The 22,662-nt window shown below is 39.7% G+C and overlaps 2 protein-coding genes across 5 annotated transcripts in view; both read left to right on the plus strand.

The window, feature by feature from the left end:
* The window catches only part of LOC116625425 (protocadherin-15-like), a 1,687,848-nt gene that overhangs the window by 1,084,899 nt on the left and 580,287 nt on the right, over positions 1 to 22,662 (plus strand). The window lies entirely within an intron of this gene.
* On the plus strand, positions 11,026 to 13,655 carry LOC116625426 (glucose-6-phosphate isomerase-like). Its single transcript, XM_032393944.1, is given in 2 exon segments — positions 11,026 to 12,110; positions 12,112 to 13,655. Coding segments are annotated over 2 exon segments (1,992 nt in total). The 5' UTR covers positions 11,026 to 11,469; the 3' UTR covers positions 13,463 to 13,655.

Genomic DNA, 22,662 nt, shown 5'->3' on the forward strand with positions numbered 1-22,662 from the left:
ATTGACATCTTCACAATATTTGTTCTTCCAATCCATGAGCATGGAACGTTTTTCCATTTCTTTGTGTCTTCCTCTATTTATTTCATGAGTATTTTATAGTTTTCTGAGTACAGATTCTTAGCCTCTTTGGTTAGATTTATTCCTGGTATCTTATGGTTTTGGGTGCAATTGTAAATGGGATCGACTCCTTAATTTCTCTTTCTTCTGACTTGTTGTTGGTGTATAGGAATGCCACTGACTTCTGTGCATTGATTTTATATCCTGCCACTTGACTGAATTCCTGTATGAGTTCTAGCAGTTTTGGGGTGGAGTCTTTGGGATTTTCCACATAAAGTATCATATCATCTGCAAAGAGTGAGAGTTTGACTTCTTCTTTGCCAATTTGGATGCCTTTGATTTCTTTTTGTTGTCTGATTGCTGTGGCTAGGACTTCCAATACTATGTTGAATAGCAGTGGTGATAGTGGACATCCCTGCCGCGTTCCTGACCTTAGGGGGAAAGCTCTCAGTTTTTCCCCATTGAGAATGATATTCGCTGTAGGTTTTTCATAGATGGCTTTTATGATATTGAGGTATGTACCCTCTATCCCTATACTCTGAAGAGTTTTGATCAAGAAAGGATGCTGTACTTTGTCAAATACTTTTTCTGCATCTATTGAGAGGATCATATGATTCTTGTTCTTTTTGTTAATGTATTGTATCACATTGATTGGTCGATGTTGAACCAACCTTGCAGCCCAGTGATAAATCCCACTTGGTCATGGTGAATAATCCTTTTAATGTACTGTTGGATCCTATTGGCTAGTATTTTGGTGAGAATTTTTGCATCCATGTTCATCAAGGACATTGGTCTGTGATTCTCCTTTTTGATGGGGTCTTTGTCTGGTTTTGGGATCAAGGTAATGGTGACCTCATAAAATGAGTTTGGAAATTTTCCTTCCATTTCTATTTTTTGGAACAGTTTCAGAAGAATAGGTATTAATTCTTCTTGAAATGTTTGGTAGAATTCCCCTGGGAAGCCATCTGGCCCTGGGCTTTTGTGTTTTGGGAGATTTTTGATGACTGCTTCTATTTCCTTAGTGGTTATAGGTCTGTTCAGGTTTTCTATTTCTTCCTGGTTCAGTTTTGGTGGTTGATACATCTCTAGGAATGCATCCATTTCTTTCAGGTTATCGAATTTGCTGGCATAGAGTTGCTCATAATATGTTCTTATAATTGTTTGTATTTCTTTGGTGTTGGTTGTGATCTCTCCTCCTTCATTCATGATTTTGTTGATTTGGGTCATTTCTCTTTTCTGTTTGATAAGTCTGGCCAGGGATTTATCAATCTTGTTAATTCTTTCAAAGAACCAGCTCCTAGTTTCGTTGATCTGTTCTACTGTTCTTTTGGTTTCTATTTCATTGATTTCTGCTCCGATCTTTATTATTTCTCTTCTCCTGCTGGGTTTAGGCTTTATTTGCTGTTCTTTCTCCAGCTCTTTTAGGTGTAGGGTTAGGTTGTGTGCTTGAGACCTTTCTTGTTTCTTGAGAAAGGCTTGTATTGCTATATACTTTCCTCTTAGGACTGCCTTTGTTGCATCCCAAAGATTTTGAACAGTTGTGTTTTCATTTTCATTGGTTCCCATGAATTTTTTTAACTCTTCTTTAATTTCCTGGTTGACCCATTCGTTCTTTAGTAGGATGCTCTTTAGCCTCCATGTATTTGAGTTCTTTCCGACTTTCCTCTTGTGATTGAGTTCTAGTTTCAAAGCATTGTGGTCTGAAAATAGGCAGGGAATGATCTTTTGGTGCCAGTTGAGACCTGATTTGTGACCTAGGATGTGATCGATTCTGGAGAATGTTCCATGGGCACTAGAGAGAAATATGTATTCTGTTGCTTTGGGATGGAATGTTCTGAATATATCTGTGATGTCCATTTGGTCCAGTGTGTCATTTAAAGTCTTTATTTCCTTGTTGATCTTTTGCTTACATGATCTGTCCATTTCAATGAGGGGGGTGTTAAAGTCCCCCACTATTATTGTATTGTTGTCAATGTGTTTCTTTGCTTTTGTTATTAATTGCCTTATATAATTGGCTGCTCCCATGTTAGGGGCATAGATATTTACAATTGTTGGATCTTCTTGTTGGATAGACCCTTTAAGTATGATATAGTGTCCTTCCTCATCTCTTATTACAGTCTTTGGTTTAAAATCTAATTTGTCTGATATAAGGATTGCCACCCTAGCTTTCTTTTGGTGTCCATTAGCATGGTAAATGGTTTTCCACCCTCTCACTTTCAATCTGGGGGTATCTTTGGGTCTAAAAAGAGTATTGCAGATAACATATTGATGGGTCTCGTTTTTTAATCCAATCTGATAGCCTGTGTCTTTTGATTGGGGTATTTAGCCCATTTACATTCAGGGTAACTGTTGAAAGATATGAATTTAGTGCCATTGTATTGCCTGTAAGGTGACTGTTACTGTATATTGTCTGTGTTCCTTTCTGGTCTATGTTGCTTTTAGGCTCTCTCTTTGCTTAGAGGACCCCTTTCAAGATTTCTTGTAGGGCTGGTTCATGTTTGCAAATTCTTTTAGTTTTTGTTTGTCCTGGAAGCTTTTTATCTCTCCTTCTATTTTCAATGACAACCTAGCTGGATATAGTATTCTTGGCTGCATATTTTTCTCATTTAGTGCTCTGAAGATATCCTGCCAGTCCTTTCTGGCCTGCCAGGTCTCTGTGGATAGGTCTGTTGCCAATCTAATGTTTCTACCATTGTAGGTTACATATTTCTTCTCCCGAGCTGCTTTCAGGATTTTCTCTTTGTCTCTGAGACTCGTAAGTTTTACTATTAGATGTCGGGGTGTTGACCTATTTTTATTGATTTTGAGAGGGGTTCTCTGTGCCTCCTGGATTTTGATGCCTGTTTTCTTCCCCAAACTAGGGAAGTTCTCTGCTATAATTTGCTCCATTATACCTTCTGCCCCCCTCTCTCTTTCTTCTTCTTCTGGGATCCCAATTATTCTAATGTTTCATCTTATGGTATTGCTTATATCTAGAATTCTGCCCTCGTGAACCAGTAGTTGTTTATCTCTCTTTTTCTCAGCTTCTTTATTTTCCATCATTTGGTCTTCTATCTCACTGATTCTTTCTTCTGCCTCATTTATCCTAGCAGTTAGCACCCCCATTTTTGATTGCACCTCATTAATAGCCTTTTTGATTTCGACTTGATTAGACTTAAGCTCCTTTATTTCTCCAGAAAGGGTTTCTCTAATAACTTCCAAGCTTTTTTCAAGCCCAGCTATTATCTTTAAAATCATCATTCTGAACTCTAGTTCCGACATCGTACTAATGTCTGTATTGAGTAGGTCCCTGGCAGTTGGTACTGCCTCTTGTTCTTTTTGTTGAGGTGATTTTTTTCTGTCTTGTCATTTTGTCCAGAGGAGAATAGATGAATGAGAGAACAAAATGCTAACATGGTAACAACGTCCCCTGAAAATATACTCTAAACACATCTGAAAAGATCTGAAATCGGGGAAAAAGAAAGGGAAAGAAAGAAAAAAGAAAAAGAAAAAAGAAAGAAAAAGATAAAAACAAACAAAAACAGGACCAAACAAACAAACAAAAAAACAGAATATGATCAAATATGATCAGGCTGGTACATAGATCAGTGCCACACACTAGATTTTGGGTGTATTTTGGTCTGTTAGAAGAAAGTCCCTCCCAAAATTTTAAAGAAAGAAAAACTTATGTATGTACAAAAATAAGGGTTAATACGATGTAGTGATGGAATATGAATATAAAGATGAAAATTATAAAAAATTTTATAAAAGGAACTGATAAGAAGTTGTTTGAAAAAAGAAAGAAGAGGATTAAAAAAAAAATTTTGATGAGGCAGGAGACTAGAACAAAGCCATACACTAGAGATTTAGGGTATATTTTGATCTGTTAGAAGAAACTGTATCTCAAAATTTTAAAGAGAGAACAATATATATATATATATATATATATATATATATGCCAAAAATAAGGGTAATTAGTATGAAGGGATAGAATATAACTCTAAAAATGAAAAATAAAAATGTTTTCTAAAAAAGGGATTGATAAGATGTTGGTTTAAAAAGGGAAAAAGAAAAATTAAAAAAAAAAAACACAGTTAAAAAAAATTAACTTTGAAAGACCAAAGAATCATGGTAAAAAAGCCATGGATTCTATGTGCAGTATTCCCGTAGTGCTGGAGTTCTGCTGTTCTCATTGATTGGTAAACTTGGTCTTGGCTGGCTGTTCTTGCTGATCTTCTGGGGGAGGGGCCTGTTGTCATGGTTCCCAAATGTCTTTGCCTGAGGCAGAATTGCCCCGCCCTTGCCCGGTCCAGGCTAAGTAATCTGCTCGGGTTTGCTCTCGGGATCTTTTGTTCCCTACAAGCTTTCCGTACAGATTTGGAGGCCGAGAGTGAAAATGGTGGCCTCCCAATCTCCGCCCCAGAGGAGCCGAGAACTCGGGGCCCCACTCCTCAGTGCACCCCCAGAGAAAAGCAGTCAGTCACTCCCGTCTCCCTGGTCTCTGGTCGCACTCTTTGCTCACCCGGCCTGTGACTGAGCATTTCTATCTCTGGCACACGACTCCGTGTGGAGTCTCCAAACCCAGCAGATCCCTGCGGCGTGCTCCCGCGCCTCTCCTCCCTGGGGGAGGAAGTTGAGTCTCCCTGGATCTGCCGCTTTTTGGGTCCCTCTTAAAGGAGCAGTGGCCCGACTATGACCCGGATCCCGGTGTATGGCAACCCCGAGCTGAGAGCCCGCACCTCGGCTCCGTCTCTGCAGCTGGCTTCCCCACTCCAATACCTGGGAGCTCTGCCACACTCAGGTACCCCCGGTCTTTCTGTGACCCCGAGGGTCCTGAGACCACACTGTCCCGCGAGGTTTCCACCCCCTGCTTAGCCACTGGAGTGACGTCCCTCAGCGGAGCAGACTTCTAAAAGTTCTGATTTTGTGTTCCGCGGCTCTATCACTTGCCAGAAGCGGCCGACAGAGGCCCCCTCCCCCCGCCATCTATCCTCCCGAATATTGCCTCGGATTCACTTCTCCACACGTCCTACCTTCCAGAAAGTGGTCACTTTTCTGTTCAGAGAATTGTTGCTATTCTTTTCTTTGATCTCCTGTTGAGTTCGTAGGTGTTCAGAATGGTTTGATCCCTATCCAGCTGAATTCCTGAGACCAGACGAAATCCAGGTCTCCTACTCACCCGTCATCTTGCTCCCTCCTGAAGACAGTGTTCTAACTTTGAATGAGACTATTCTGGGAAACATTTTTATTAACTTAAGAAAAACACATAGATTTCCAACCAGAAATGCCAAAAATTTTTAAGTAACGTTTTTCTTTAGTAAGTATTAGAAGTTCAAATGACTGCCACATTTTTATCTTATGTTATAAATTCAAAGGGGCATGACTGTATTTCCCAACATCAATTTATCCCCAGTGAGCCATACTCTGGAAAAGGGCTGTTTTGCTTAGAAGGGCCTTGTTACTGCAGTGTGGTGGTGGTCCTCCTGATACTTCCTGAGATTTGGAATGTGGTCCCAAATAGAATGGTTCATCTTTCCTCTGAATATACGTATGCCTCTGCATTAACATCAAATTCCAACTGAAGGAGATTTTAATATATGTAGTATAGACTGACTTGCCTTTGACATTGAACTCTAAGAACTCTGTGAAGGTGCCATTATTCACTTACCAAGGCTTGTATAGAAATTAACAACAATTGAAAAGAAAAAAAAAATAGCAACGATTGAACAATTAAAGCAAAAGAGAAATAGTGTAATTTACTTTTCATAATGTCTTAAAATCACATTTATATTTTTTCATTGTAGAAAAGAAACATAATAAAATTGCATAGTCTCATCATCCAGAAATTACCAATGTTCACATAAGAATGTTTATCTTTCTAGATGAAGCAATCATTTAAAATATGGCAGCTCTTAGAATAGGCTTTACATTAGTGAGCTTCCTGTAAAAAGTAGCTGTTATTTCAAGCTGCCATTTTTGGTGTAAAAATGTACAAAATCATAATAATATTGGAAATGTTTATATTTAGTTTTTATTATTTTAATTTTAAATATATTTTTTAATATTTTTGTCAGTTACAATTTCATGGTATGCTTAAAAATGACCAACATCTCTTTATATAAAAAATAATGTTAGCTGAGGCAAATCACTATTATTGATGGTTAATTTTCATATAATTTGAAATTAAACAATTGCCAGTAAAGCCAGACAAATTTAGTGAATGTGTGTAAGAGATAAATATACAGTGGAAGAATTTTGTGCAATAAAAGTTTCTTCAAAAAATATTTAGGCCACTGTTAACTTGGCTTAAGCATGAACTCATAACTATTTTATTTGTATGGAAGGAAATCAAGTATTGAATGAATGAGTAAGAATCCTTGAAGTTCTTTTAAAATCATAAATTCTGTGATACAAAGATCTGAGTTTAATATCAAATTATAGAATCACAGATTCTTAGATTAGGAAAGAACATAGACATTTATTTCCAAAGAATGTTGATCCCCAAATATAGACAACATTGGGCTCTCATACCTCTATCCAGTTTCTATGCTCTCAGTAGAAAAAAGTTGAAAATCACAGTGTAGTATTTGCTAATGTTTACAAGAAATACATATTTCCTCATAGGCAGCCAATATTTTTTTTATATATTTCTTTGGGAAAAAAATGCCTGTCTTCAGAATAGTTATAGTTATTAGGTTTTAATTTTATTTTTTACTCTCTTCAGTTGCTGAACAATTTTTCGGTCTCAGAAAATTTTATGAAACACTTCTGCACCTAATAATAAGGTGACATTCCTAGGTCCTTTGCTTAGGTTTGATAACAGTTTTGGAATACAACCAAAAATATTCCCTGTCAGTGTGAGTTCATGGAAGTCTTTGTCTTTGATAGGATTGATATTTGGCAAGTGTGACATGTTTTATCTTGCCATACAATTTCTTTCTCTTCTTTGTATATTTTGAAGAGAATCTGTTTGGATTTTAAGTGGTAAAAAACACTTTGATTTAGGTTCAGGATCTTTGATTTAGGTCAGATGATGGGTCCTCTATGGAACTAATCTGTCACAATCTTCCAAGGTCATTTTTGGTTTTGGTCAAGTCCAATATTGCCGTGGAACCTCTTTGGCACTCACAGGCTGCCCACTGAGTTTTTAGGTCGTGCACAAGCCTCTTGAGTATTTAGTATCTCTTAGTGGCCCAGTCTTTGCTTCCCACTTGATCCACTTGCATAGATTGAAAACAACAACTCAGTGCTGTGAATGAGGATTTAATTATGCAGTTAATTTAAAATTTGCTGTTATTCATAATTATCAGCACCTGCTATTACAGTGTATGGATGGCCTGTCAGGATGGGATCTTGGGTGTCAGCCCCACTGAGCTCCCAATAGAATGTCATTAAATGAGTGACATAGTCAACACCATATCAAGAAGAACCACCCCACAGAGCCCAGGAAACACACATAATCCTGAGGAAAAAATAAATCACTGTGTTAAGCCAAAAGTAATAATAAAGAAAAGATGGCATCATGTTACCTGATCACTATTCTATCAAAGAGCTAGCAAAAGGACTGTGCTTTACAACAGAAAGTGGACTTAGTAATTTTGCTGTTAGAATTTAATAGTAACTTTTATTCTGACCACTAGTGACTCAGAGTTGTATCCAGGCATCTGAAAGATGTCACTGTCTTATTTTGGGCTGCCATAACATAAAGACCACAGACTGTGGGGCTTAAACCACAAACATTTATTTCTCATGGTACTGGAGGCTGGGAAGTCCAAGTTCAAGGCACCAACAAATCTGATGTCTTGTGAGAATCTGCCTCCTGGCTCGCGGACAGCCACCTTCTCATGGTAAGCTCGCTCATGTGGCCAAGAGAGAGACCATCTCTCCATGTGTCTTCTTAGAAGGACACGGATCCCATGCCCTCATGAGAGGCAGATAATGGGGGCTCTACTCTCGTGACTTAATTACCTGCCAAAGACCCCCCCCGCCCCACCCAGATACCAAACATTTGGGAATTAGGATTTCAACATAACTAAGCCAGACCACTGAAAACAGAAACTCAAGAAAGTTGTTTTGGAAACTGGCACTGATTGTCCAATTTGGGGCTGCTGAGGATCTGTCCATATGGATAGAAAGTGTAATATGACATCATTTATTCCCACAGTTGTAAGAAAATGCTTACTGTGTGTTTAAGTGATTGAAAGGATTTTCTTTCTTCTTTTTTCTCCCCTCAGATCCTCTTCTCTATTAGGGATGGGTGAGGTTATTTTTTCTGTTCAATAGGAGAAGTCAGGAAAACGTTAGTGAAGGAATTACACAGTTGCATGTCAGAGGGTATGAGCAGTGGGAGGGCGAGTAGACAGAACCAGTAGTTTTACCCAAAAATGCATGGTGTAGATGTCTTTTCATTTTCACTTTCTTGCTGTCTTGTTCTATGGGGAGAGGGCATTCCTGCACTTTTTCATCTAACAACTAAGTTATTACTGTAGAAAGAATTCCTTCTGGAACAATTCAAAATAAACGCAGGCTTTTAGTGGCTTATATAATGTGTCACACACGCATTAGGTGATTAATGAGTGTGTATCATTGTTGCCTGGTGAGGTGGGGAGACCCGGGCTCTGGGGCTCCACGCATACTAAAGATGTCCCCAGAGGCTCTTGGTCTTGTCCCCAGAAAGAATTCAGGGACAGACAGACACGCAGCACAGCGGACGAGCCACGTGAGCGGGAAAGTTGACTTGAGCAGACAGGAGAGCAGATGCGCTCCAGAGAAGGAGAGCGCGCGGTGCGCCCTGGGGTGGGTCTCTGTCTTCTACGGACAGTTGTTAACGAGGGGGCGGAATATTCATTACTTGGGGCCGGAAGCAGCGGTTCCCGCTTTTTGTTCCTAATTTGGTCAGGGGTTTCCGTCCTGGCCGACAGCATCTTGGGCCCGGCTGGTGCGACGTGGCTTCCTGTGCGCGCTGCCCCGACGCGCCTCTGACCTGCCTGCGAGCGAGCTGGCTGCCCCTTCCTCCTGGCTGGCCTCCAGGTATGCTGCTGGAGCCTAGCTGCCCGTTCTAACATCAGTAGAAACATTATGTCAAATTACTCATTCAATAAATTATGCACCCACCTTTAATTCTCCATCAGAATTATAATGCGTTTTACTTAGGCTGCTCCCAAAAACAGCCCAGTGATGCAACTAAGGCACCGACAAAATAACAAAGCACCTCTGGGACTAGCTTTCAGATAGAATTTAATTAGGTCCAAACTAGTAACTTCATTCAATTACAGTGGATCTTAAAATCTCAGTCCACAGAACATTTTAGAGGCCTATATTGATTTGGAAGAAATTTCTCTTTGATTGAAGTTTTAATAAGAAATCCAATCAGTATACATTTTTTTTTCCAAAATTTATTACCGAATCAGGATTACAGTGTGGCTGTCTCCCCGTTTATGTTGCTGGTGCAATTTCCAATCATCTCTTGCAGTCTTTCCTCAGGTGGAGCATATTGGGCTGATTTGGTAAGCCTGGGTTCCTGTGTGACACACATAACTCTGAATTTATATTGCATCTGTTATTTCTGTTTTGCCTCTAGACTTGACTGCTATCCCAAGTAACACAATATGTTATCTTTTTTTTTTTTTTTAATTTTAAAAGCCATTTGCTCAGCTTTCTTCTTTTTTTTTCCTTTATTTTGCAACAGCTATATTAATGGAGTTGCTGGAATAAGTCTGCTGAAGGCATAGGCAAAAAAGGAAAATGACGTTACCAATGAGGATTTAATTCTTCAATTATTTTTAAATTACTTGTTAGCTTCACTCTTGGAGAGAAAGGGATGGAATGGTGGAATGCAGGCATGGGGCAAATAGCGCATATCCTAACGACTGCATGCGCGCTCCTAAAATCAGGCAGATGCCTACTTTTATGTTAAATATGGGATTTATGTCACTTCTTTTAGAAGCTCAAATTCTTTTCTTATCAAGATTTGGCTTAAAGGAATGAGATAGATCTGTATATTTTAAACTTGGCAATCTACACTTTTAACATCTTTCTTTTCTTTAAAAAAAATACAGTGTAAATAACAGATTGGATTTCGGCGCTCCTGGCTCTCATTACAACTTTTGGGCATGTAACTTTTGGGATTTACTAGCTTACTGGTTTTCAAGCTTTTTTCCTTAGGACATATTTTAATTATTTCCTCTCTGCAGACCCTATACTTAAAATTTTTTATTTTATTTGCAAATCTACATATGCCTGCCAATCGGAATGTCTCATCAAAATGAGACAAGCAGGGGCGCCTGAGTGGTTCAGTCCTTAGGTGTCTGCCTTTGGCTCGGGTCATGACCCTGGGGTCCTGGGATCGAGCCCCACATCGGGCTCCCTGCTCAGTGGGAAGCCTGCTTCTCTCTCTCCCACTCCCCCTGCTTGTGTTCCCTCTCTCACTGTGTCTCTCTCTGTCAAATAAATAAATAAAATCTTTAAAAAAAAAAGAATGAGACAAGCAGACTCCTCACTATAATCCAAGAAGCTAGATGTTTTTGGTAATCTGTGTAGCTTTAGGTGAGAGGTGGGCAATGGTTGGTAAATAAATGGTCAATATCTTTAGGCTTTTGTAAAGTACTGGAAATATTAGGGTAACATTGTTTTGGCCCTTTGAACTTGACTCCGTGTGAGGTCTCTTATAGCAATAGAAGTACAGAGATCTATGAAATTGTACTTGGATATGCAAAATTAGTCTTATGTGTTCAGAAAGATTTGAATGCATAACAGTAGGCCGCATGAATTTAATAAACATTTAGGAAGTGATGATAAATTGGAGATGGGGAGAAGAATGGAACAGAGGCAAGGTCACAGTTACAGTACCACACTCATGGAAGCCACAGGCCAGCAGATAAGCGCGGACCCACTCAGAAAGCACCTGGACTGGGGAAAGCATCAGGGCCCACTCCAAAAAGGAGACCTTCTCGATCCCTTAGACCAACTACCTACTGGTTTCTGAACACAAAGATAAAAGAACCAGGGGTCAGATGACGTGGTTTCTGTTTGCCTGTGTTCTTTCCACAGCAGCCACGTGAGGCGGCAGGAGGGGTCTTCAGGCATATGTGGCGAGGACTCAGCTTGCCTCGTTTGAAATCGGTTCTGCTCCTCATTATCTCAGACCAGGTACTTGGGGTACGTCCTGTACTAAGCAGGAATAATAGCCTCTTCATGGTGTCATGAAAGGAACATACAGGCTAGCTATGTGCCGTCTACCCCCTCTTCCTCCTCCAAGCTCGTCCAAGCCCATGTAACCCACTGCTGTCACCAAGGCTGCGCTCACCCAGAATCCGCAGTTCCAGAAGCTGCAGAAATGGTCCCGCGAGCACGGCTCTGACCTCAACTTGCGTTGCCTTTTCGAGGGGGACAAGGAACGCTTCAGCCACTTCCGCTTGAACCTGAAAACCAACCATGGGCATATTCTGGTGGATTACTCAAAAGAACCTTGTGACCGAAACTGTGATGCAGATGCTGGTGGACCTGGCCAAGTCCAGGGGTGTGGAGGCTGTCCGGGAGCACATGTTCAGTGGCGAGATCAACTTCACAGAGGATTGGGCGGTGCTGCACGTGGCCTTGCAGAACCGGGCAAACACACCCATCCTGGTAGATGGCAAGGATGTGATGCCAGAGGTCAACAGGGTCCTGGAGAAGATGAAGTCGTTCTGCCAGCGAGTCCGGAGCTGTGACTTGAACGGGTACTCAGGCAAGCCCATCACAGACGTCATTAACATTGGCACTGGCGGCTCTGACCTGGGACCCCTCATGGTGACCGAAGCCCTTAAGTCGTACTCTTCAGGAAGTCCCCGGGTCTGGTTTGTCTTCAACATCGACAGGACCCACATCACCAAAGCTCTGGCCACTCTGAACCCTGAGTCGTCCCTGTTCATCATTGCTTTCAAGACCTTTACTACCCAGGAGACCATTATGAATGCGGAGACGGCGAAGGAGTGGTTTCTCCTGTCAGCCAAGGACCCTTCTGCAGTTGCGAAGCACTTTGTTGCCCTGTCTACCAACACAACCAAAGTGAAGGAGTTTGGGATTGACCCTCAAAACATTCAAGTTCTGGGATTGGGTAAGAGGACGCTGCTTGCTGTGGTCAGCCATTGGACTCTCCATTGCACTGCATGTGGGATTTGACAACTTCGGGCAGCTGCCCTCAGGGGCCCACTGGATGGACCAGCACTTCTGTGCAACGCCCCTGGAGAAGAACGCCCCTGTCCTGCTGGCTCTGCTGGGTGTCTCGTACATCAACTGCTTTGGGTGTGAGACACAGGCCATGCTGCCCTATGACCAGTATCTACACCGCTTAGCTGCCTACTTCCAGCAGGGTGACATGGAGTCCAACAGGAAGTACGTCACCAAGTCCAGCACTCGTGTGGACCACCAGACGGGCCCCATTGTGTGGGGGGAGCCAGGGAACAATGGCCAGCATGCCTTCTACCAGCTCATCCACCAAGGCACCGAGATGATACCTTGTGACTTCCTCATCCCAGGCCAGACCCAGCACCCGATAAGGAAGGGTTTGCATCACAAGATCCTCCTGGCCAACTTTTTGGCCCAGACTGAGGCCCTGATGAAGGGGAAGTCAACAGAAGAGGCCCAGAAGGAGCTGCAGGCTGCAGGGAAGAGTCCAGAGGCCTTGGAAAAGCTGTTGCCACACAAGGTCTTTGAAGGAAATCGGCCAAGCAACTCTGTTGTGTTCACCAAGCTCACACCATTCATTCTGGGAGCCTTGATTGCCATGTATGAGCACAAGATCTTCATTTAGGGTATCATCTGGGACATCAACAGCTTTGACCAGTGGGGGCTGGAGCTGGGAAAGCAGCTGGCCAAGAAAATCGAGCCTGAGCTTGATGGCAGTAGCCCAGGGACCTCTCATGACTCTTCCACCAATGGGCTCATCAACTTCATCAACTGCAGGAGCTTGAGGCCAGAAGCCAATAAACTCATGCCCAGCTGCAGTCCCTGTTGTGACTGGTCCTTCTTGTTGCTCCTCCCCAGAGATGCACTGCACAGTCCTGGCCAGAGCAGCCTCTTGTTGCGGGCTTGGAGCATAAGCCCTTTGGGGCAAGCTAGTCTGGAATTGCCACCCTGCCCTTCCATGTCCACGTGCCCTCTGTTTTACTGTCGGCTGAAGTGTTTCAGTGCAGCTGATTTTTCTGACCATGTTCACTTTGTTCATGTACAAGATAGAAAAATAAAGATGCCACAAAGGAGGGAAAAAAAAAAAAAAAGGAACATACAACACATGGTGAATGAGCTTGTTAAAGCATTTAGCACAGACCCTGGAAGTACCCTACCAGTGCTATCCCCGTGCATATATGTGTTATATACGCAGTGTGCAGGCCTGGCCTTGAGGAAACTATTTGACAGCTTACAAGCAGGTGGATCAGTGCAAGTGTAAGGACCACTTTGAAATGATTCCCATGACATTCCCTGACAGTAACAATCATCTTTACCTGCAGATACATGCACAGATTTCAGAGATACGAGTTGTTTAGGGGCGCTTCTCCTCTGAAGCAATGCAGATGATAATGAATGACACCGATTTCTGTTTTTGCTAATTGACTTACATTTAGCTTATCTGAATAAGTATGAAATAAGATACATTTCAGAAAAAAAAAATATTGTATAATTGTCATGATGTTTAAATGTCTCTGTAGATCCAGCAAATTGAAATGCAAATGAGTGGAGAATTTTTTGAGTATCTGCTATGTGTCAAACACCTTGCTGGCTGTTTTACATGCATTATCTGTTAGTATATGTAAGGACCTTGCAAGTAGGATTGTTACTAGAATTTTCAAGATAAAGATATTATTTAAGGACATTAAATAAGTTGTCCAAACATACACAGTTAATGACAGAATGAGGAGATAAATATCCATGGCTGGTCCTGCTTTGAACAAAGTTTAAATTCCAACTTAAAAAAATGGTGGGTAATGTGATAATTTTTGCAACTTCTATGTTGTGCAATAATCATTGGCATTAATTATTATTGAAATATTAAATGAGTAGAATCAATGATTCAGAGCTAAATCAGTTGTTGCAGTACAGCTGAAATCTGCATGATAAAACTTAATAAAAATTATACCAAATATATTATTTGAAAAATAAAGTATGGTAAAACATTGTGTTCCTTTCATAAATACTCCAATCCAAGTGTAACTAGCATATTTTAAAAAAACATTAGAGAAGAATAATTTTTAGGCTGTTTGAAATTGTGAAAATACACCAGCATAAGCTTAATTTCATACCACCTTTCATTTAAAAGAGGTAATATATCTGGAAAAAGAAATTAAACTTTATTTTTAGACTTTTAAAGAATTTATTTCACTGGTAAAGAAACTAAGGACTCTATTGAAATCAGCATGAACTGTTCTGCAATTTATTTCCTTTTTTTTTTTTAAGATTTTATTTATTTCTTTGACAGAGAGAAACACAGCAAGATAGGGAACACAAGCAGGGGGAGTGGGTGAGGGAGAAGCAGGCTTCCTGCAGAGCAGGGAGCCTGATGTGGGGCTCGATCCCAGGACCCCGGGATCATGACCTGAGCCGAAGGCAGACACTTAACGACTGAGCCATCCAGGCGTCCCTGCAACTTATTTCCTAATAAAGAATGCTAGAGAGGGTGTGAAGAAAGGGGAGCCCTCTTACACTGTTGGTGGGAATGCAAGCTGGTATAGCCACTCTGGAAAACAGTATGGAGGTTCCTCAGAAAGTTGAAAAGAGAGCTACCCTACAACCCAGCAATTGCACTACTAGGTACATATCCAAAGGATACAAACATAGTGATTCAAAGGGGCACCTGCACCCCAATGTTTATAGCAGCAGTGTTGACAATAGCCAACATATGGAAAAAGCCCAGATGTACATCATCTGATGGATGGATAAAGAAGATGTGGTATATTATATACAATGGAATATTACTCAGCCATCAAAAAATGAGATCTTGCCATTTGCAAAGATGTTGATGGAGTTGGAGGGTATTATGCCAAATGAAATAAGTCAATCAGAGAAAGACAAATAGCATATGGTTTCACTCATGTGGAATTTAAGAAACAAAAGAGATCAACATAGGGGCAGGGAAGGAAAAATAAAACAAAATGAAATCAGAGAGAGAGACAAACCATAAGATACTCTTAACTCTAGGAAACAAACTGAGGGTTGCTGGAAGGGAGGCAGGTAGGGGGATGGGGTAACTGGGTGATGGACATTAAGGAGGGCATATGATGTAATGAGCACTGGGTGTTATATACAAATGATAAATCATTGAACTCTATCTCTGAAACTAATAATACACTATATGTTAATTAAATTGAATTCAAATTAAAAAAAAAAAAGAATGCCACAGTTTCAGTCATCTGTGGTCATTGTAGCTTTGAGAGGTACGCATGTTTTGTCTTGTTTTATTAATAAATGCCATATTTCCAGACTATGGAAGAAATACCTATAGATAGTATTTGTTTTTTTAGCCATAACTCCGCCTTGGAATGCTCTTCCTTCTTGCCTGCCTTTAGATCTTTGTCAATTCAGCAGCAGCCTGTCCTAAGAACCTGTCATGTGCTCAGCCCTGCCTGCCTGTGGGAAATGGTGTGTTAGTTTGTTTTTGAGAGCTTAGTGATTATATGAACCACTGAGCTAACTTACTTTCATATGTTTGACTCGGGGACCTGGGAGAAGCTTGACCCAGGGGCTTTCACAGAGCATTCAACCCTGGTTCTTGTTCTGACCCTGAAATCTACATGGGGACTTGTCACTTCATCATTTTGGATCCAATTTTTCCCTATCTGTGAAACAGATTGATTAGAGAATTTTTTCCCCACTTCTAAGAATCCAGCTTTCGATCTCTCTCTGCACATTTGTTTTTATTCCTAAGTTTTCTTGTATTTGAAAAACCAGGACACCATCTAAGTGAGTATGTTCAGCAGATGTCTCTTGTACCTTTTTCATAAGCAATACGAGTAGCATATTCATTGTTGCCAAATTCCTCGCAATTTGCACATAGAAATGAAAGTTTTGTTTCTTTGTGTTTATGGTAAAATTACTTTGGCAAGGATTTTCCTTTAGGTTTTAATCGTTTGAAAGGCTTATGTACTTAATACATCGTCTTGCTAGCTTGCAAATTGTTGTGACTACTTAATCATTTGATCAACTTTACGATTCAGTTTATAAAGACTTTTTACATAACCAAATATCTAATACCTTGGAAAATCTAATCAAATTTGAGATAATGATACCCATATGTGCAGAAAAATGATTAGAATTCTGTGTTTATAAATTTCCTGTGAATTTAGGGACCTATTTTTATATTTTTATCCAAGGTTTAGATATGCATTCCAAGTTTCTTCAGAGGTATAAAACAATGCACTAATGACAAAATATTTAAAGATGCCCTTTCAATGGATTGTTATACTGTTTTCAATAGTACCTTGATAACTCAAAGTCTTCTAGTATATGGAGAAAGAATGCACTATTTGAATATTGAATGTGCAGGCAAATAATTAAAACCCTTATTTTGCCAGGCACATGAGTGAGAACTGAAGGTTAACAACAAAATAGAAGTAAAACTTGATCTAAGTAATATTGTTCCCAGAGTGGGGGGGGGGTGGAGAGAGAGAGAGAGTCCACTGTCTTCTCAGATGGAATGACCATTTGAGTTCTCTCCAGCTCTTTTTCTCATCACTTTTAACGTAACGTTTCCAAGGCCTGCAAGTCTCTCAGACATCTTTCTTCTCAAGGACATATCTCTGTGTGTGCTTCGGTTGGCAGTGTTTCACTAAAGATTCTTCCAGATAGCTCCTTAAAAAGAAGTTTTTGCTCACTACGATTTTACTGTCTTAGAACCTCACCCTCTTAAAAGATTATCTTTAACATATATCTGGACAAATTTCAATCAGTATTTGCATATATTTTCCTCTCCCTCTGTTTAAACTCGTGCTTCTTAACATTTTCTAGCCCTTAATCATTCTTATGGCCATCACCTACACTGACCTGTAAAATCCTGCGTAAGAAAAAGAGCAGCCTCTCACCCCGATTGCACCTGTCCCGTGTGGACACCGCATGCAATGACTCCTTTGTCTGCATTCCCCGTATTTCTCTATGAAGAGTTTTCTTCTTCCCTCTGAAAGTAGAGGTGGGTGGTAACATGGGAGCTTATTTTTAAACCATTACTATTTTAAACTGTGCAGATAACTTGTACGCCCTTCCCTTTATATGACATACTTCACCATCTGGTCATTCTTTTTCCATGCCCTGCAAATGCCTGTCTGCTCCTTTTCACTCTCTTCCTTGTCCCCCAAGACTGTGGTCAGCTGTTACCTTCTTCTGGAAGCTTCTCAGAACCAATGTCTTCCCTAATCACAATGCACAGTACCTTCTGCTGTCCCTGACCTGCACATTTTTCTTTTTTTAACTTTCACATTTCTGGTTCTGTTTCTACCGTATCCTCTCTCTAGATTGCAACGTTCTTCTGGGTTCTAATGCACATGATAAGTAACAATAATCGTTTATTAAAGGAATTTCTTGTGTCTCATGCATGGAGCTTTTTACTTACTTCTTTCTACCACAGTGGCTTTCTGGTTAGGGCTCATGAATCAAGAGAACATGTGGCTTATAACATCCTCGCAACTTTCTTTACCCTCATTGAAATCAACAGCTATTGAAGATGACAAAAATTAGGGGAAAACTCTTAATAAACCTGATACAAAGTGACTGATTTGACTACAAATCAAAATGATTTTTTTTCGTGATATTTGTGTAACAGCAACCAAGTACCTTTTGTTGTTGCTGTTTGGAGTTATGCAGTTTAGGGAAAGTATGTTTACACATTCCAGAATTTGGTATTTTAGAAAATAAGTAAAATATTTTTGCAACAGGGAAATACGTAGACTGTCTTAAAATTTATTTCAGATTCTTTTAAAAATAGTTCATATTTTAATCATTTTAAATAATGTTTTTATAAGATTTTTATAAGATGGAAATAAGGCCACACTTGTGCTTGACCATATTCATACCTTATAAGGTCGCCTCACCTTCTCCCCTCTGTCTTTATTTTGGAAAGTGATAAGCACAACTTCACTGACAATGCTGAAAAATTAATTATGCTCTCATAAATCAGATGGTCCTATAAAAGCCCTCTTTCGTTTTCTATGCTATGGCTGAGTGTTATTCAACAAGCAACAGCATAATGACTTTTTGAGGAAAAGATATGTTTAAAAAGTACTATATTAATGTAAAAAGAAGTGTTTTGCCATATTTCTCAAAATGCATCTTTTTAATTTATGAAATTAAGTTTGAATTTCTGATTTACAGAAATAATGGCTTACACTTGATTCAAGTGGAGTTATACTGTTCAGTTACACTTGGACAGGCAGCTATAGTGCTTTGGGAAGGACAGGCTTTCTGCTAGGTGTGGTGATCCACACTTGATTGGCTTACACTTGATTCATTGTCTCAAAGATTAATTATAGACATGGCTCTTTTATCATGCCTCATTTTTTTTATCATTAATATGTAGGAAGCCATTTTCTATAGCAAACAAAAGTATTTCAAAAAAGATAAATTTTAAAATGTCAGCTTATGCTTACTTCAATAAGTCAGCCATTCGTTAAGCACCTATTATGTGCCAAGAGTACAAAATATTTTTCAAATAATTTCAGAAAATTAAAAAGTAGATTTGACTAGCTGTTGACATAAAATAAATTGTTATAAGGCATCATATGGGTAATTGCTAAGTAACAGTATAGGTGATAATCACTCTAGCATTTAAAAGAAAGAAATATTAATTCAAATTTGGAGAGCCTTGGAAGTGTTGTTGGAAGAAATGGAATAGATGATTGAGCAAAAAGGTTAGGGAAGAATACAGAGAAAAGTAACAGTGTGATTGCTCTTCAAGAGTGCGGAGGCAAGACAAGTTAAAAGGACAAAACTGGAATGCATGCTGTAAGTCAGGACGTATTAGTCTCTAAACCTTGTCTGATGACCTCAGTCCCTAAAACCTGAACTTAGACCTTTCTCCTTCACTGAGTTTAGTGAAGCATCTTTCTTAACTGTTCACTCTCTCTTCCTGGCAGTTGTTGTTGTTGTTGTTTTTGATGTAATTAGGTCACTCGTGTTTAGATCGATCGATACATGACAGACAGACAGACGGATGCTGCAGAGAGAAAGAGAGATACTCAACAGGGGAATAAGGTCAAGTGGAGAGGGACAACGTGGTCTCTGAGCCTCATCCTGGGACACTATTCAAAAGACCCGTGTAAGGATTATTGAACCATAGATGTACCTGAGTTTGATTTTACCATTTACTGTTTGATTAAGAGCCCAGAACCTGTTAAGGTATAGGTTTACTTGAAGATTTCTGTCCAGTAGAGACAATAACCCCACAGCTTAAGGTTGCACTGCCTATAAGGAGTTATTACATTGCACGTAACACAGAAATCTTATTCAAGCATGTCTTCCTCAGAATGCATGTAAATACCCAGTTCCTCTAAGTGCTTTTGAAATTAGATTACCCAGATTTATCATTTTACAAATTCCATCGTTAATAAATTAGTACCCTGCTGGCACGTTTATTTTATATGTATAGAAGCACCTTTTTTTGGAACTCGTTGAAAACTTACTTGAATAGTCTTCAGTACTAAAATCTTCCCTTCTGTGATAGTCATTCCCAACCTTCTCTAAATGGCACCCCTGTATTTTATTCAGAATTGCAGTGCTTATGTGTGGAGAGACTCAGATTCAACCACGAGAGACACAAGGAAGATAGATTTAGGCTTGTGCCCGGATTTCCAGAGGGTCCTGAAACTGCACACGCCCCCTGGACTGGTCCTGGTGCATGGGGGCCGTACACATGGCTGAGAAGGTGGATCAGCACACCTAGCAGAAAGCCTGTCCTTCCCAAAGCACTATAGCGGCCTGTCCAGAATCTTCTTCCACACTGTCTCCAGCTTCCTCTTACATCTGAACACCTAGTACCTTGATATAGCCAGTGTTTTCCCGTTTTCAGGCCTGTGGTCATACACATTATTTTCCATCCTTTGCTCTTTTGCCCCCTGAGTACCTCTGTTTATTTTTCTTTTTTTTAAATTTAATTTCTTATGTTACATTAGTTACCATACAATACATCATTAGTTTTTGATGTAGTGATCTATGATTCATCGTTTGCGTATAACACCCAGTGCTCCACGCTGTGTTTATTTTTCAAGACAGAGTTCAAGTGTCACTTTATATATAAAGCCTTCTCTCTCTCTCTCTCTCTCTCTCTCTCTCTTACTGCTTTGTCAGCACTTTGCCATAAAACAACAACAAGCATTTAATGAGGTAGTCTATGGGGTAGACATTGTAGAAATCTTTGAGAATAAGAAGTCAAATAAAACATCACCCCTGCCCTTTTGGCTCCTATATAGAATGGTGGAAAGCTTGCAGCCTGCGGGGAGTGCGTTCCTCGTTTACAACACGTAGTTTTATGAAAAGCGTATGTTTACCTGGCTTGCCTCAGAAGATAGTAAGTTCTTCCTGGCAAGGATTTGGCACATCATAAAATAGTTTCTAGATGCTTAAAGAAAGATCCTGGAACGTGTCCACCTCACTGTGTGGCCTTCTTCAAGTAGTTATTCTCACTGAGTCTCAGTTTTCTTGTTGATAAACAATAGCTGCTGGTGTTCTTTTTACCAGTATTAGCCTAGCTGGTACAAAATAATTATAGTTAATTGTTGGGTTCAGATAGTAAATGACATTTAATGTCATGTTATATAACATTTCCCCTACAAAGAAATTGAATTTATTACTAAATATAAAATGAATAATAAATAGTAAGATCAAAACAACATTTTAAGACATTCCTACGTTAATATTTACTGAATTATTTGTATTCAACTTAGGACTTTTTCATCTATACAAAACTTTTCTTACTTGGAATATATTTTATATATAAGTTTCTTAAATGGGTGAGCAGAGTCAAGCATAAGCTTCTACTCCTTTCAGAGTACCAAATGGCCAGACTGATCTTGTCACAAATTTGTTTTCCTTTAATGCCCAATGTGTTTGGAAACTACTCTTCAACCACTTAGAATATTGCTTTATGTTTAAGACAAGTTTTAAAGTGCTCTAAAATGTTTGGGTGCTTTATGTAAAAATCAACACAGTATAAGCTGAAGGATAAGAATGTGAAAAATAGGGGCACCTGGGTTGCTCGGTTGGTGAAGCATCTGCCTTCGGCTCAGGTCATGATCTCGGGGTCCTGGGATCGAGCCCCGCGTCAGGCTCCCTGCTCAGCAGGAGCCTGCTTCTCCCTCTCCCTCTGGAAGAGAACTGGCATCATCATGCAAAACAGACACACTCCAAACAGACGTCCAATGTGCAGTTGTAGTTCGGAAAAGTAGGTCCTCACCAAATATGTATACTGTCTTCCAGAAATTGGGATAAAAATGTCAAATACAGTAGTTTAACTCATTAAAAACCAATTTCACAGAACATCCCAAAGCTTGCCAAAATTGCCAAGAATTATAACGTACTTAGAGCTCTCTCAGGTACTGAAAGTTTACTACTAGCTGTATTTATTTGCTTTGGGAGGCTTGGAGAAATGGTCAGAGAGCCTAATCACATGAAGGATACCCACTTAGGATTATTTTGTGTCTGTGTTAACAGATATCGCAACTCAGGTCACATGCTTATGTATGAAGCAGAAGTAGCTGAACTTTACTAATTTTTTATCACATGCCAGCCAGCATTCTTAGTTTTGCATGTGCTACATGTAATTCTCACAGCAGCCCTGTGAGGAAGGTTTTCTGTCATCACTGGCTTCATTTTACAGGTGAGCTAGTGGATGTGCAGGCAGTTCAAAACTTGTTCTCAATCAGTATTTAAGATCTGCACGCAGTTAATCTAATTCCCGAGCTCCCTACCTCTGGGACACACGTAAGGGTCATTGTTGTTGACATGCACTCCTGTGAAACCTCACGCAGCTGAGTATTGTGGGCATAGACTCATAAACCCAAGAGATGGTCTAGTCTCAAGGTGTTAGGACTTGGCAGTTAAGCCCGACATGAAAAACCCACAGGAATGTGATTCATAGCAGTGCTAAGATTTGTAAAAATCTTACTTGTTAATCCATGTAAAAAGCCTGCAATAGATAAATACATATGATCTACTTTAGATGAAGCATAAATTATTCCAAATAGATCTGTTTCTGAGCTTCATTATGTTGCACCTGGTGCTAAAATAACCCAAATGTATGCTCACTCTTTGTAGAAGAATAATTGCTAGATGATACCGCCAGACATTATGTAGTATTCATTCATTCATTCATTCATTCATTCAGGGCAGAGTTTAAAAACACAATGAAAAAAAATCTTCAGTCTTGCTGTTGAAATTCATAACCGAGCATGAATGCCAGGGGCCGTTATTTTCTCTCTCTTAAAATAGGTGTCATGAAGCAGCAATCCTGTAGTATAAGATTATTTAACTAATAAGTAAATAATTCATAAAAAGGAATCATTTAGACACCTCACACCTATTTATCAGGCACTGTTATATCTGGTATTGATTCAAAATATGTTTTTACTATGATTTAGCTTTATTCTTTTTCATAGAAATATATTTTTAGTG

The sequence above is a fragment of the Phoca vitulina genome, unplaced genomic scaffold (genome assembly GCF_004348235.1).
Source record: "Phoca vitulina isolate PV1807 unplaced genomic scaffold, GSC_HSeal_1.0 scaffold78, whole genome shotgun sequence".
Lineage (NCBI taxonomy): Eukaryota > Metazoa > Chordata > Mammalia > Carnivora > Phocidae > Phoca > Phoca vitulina.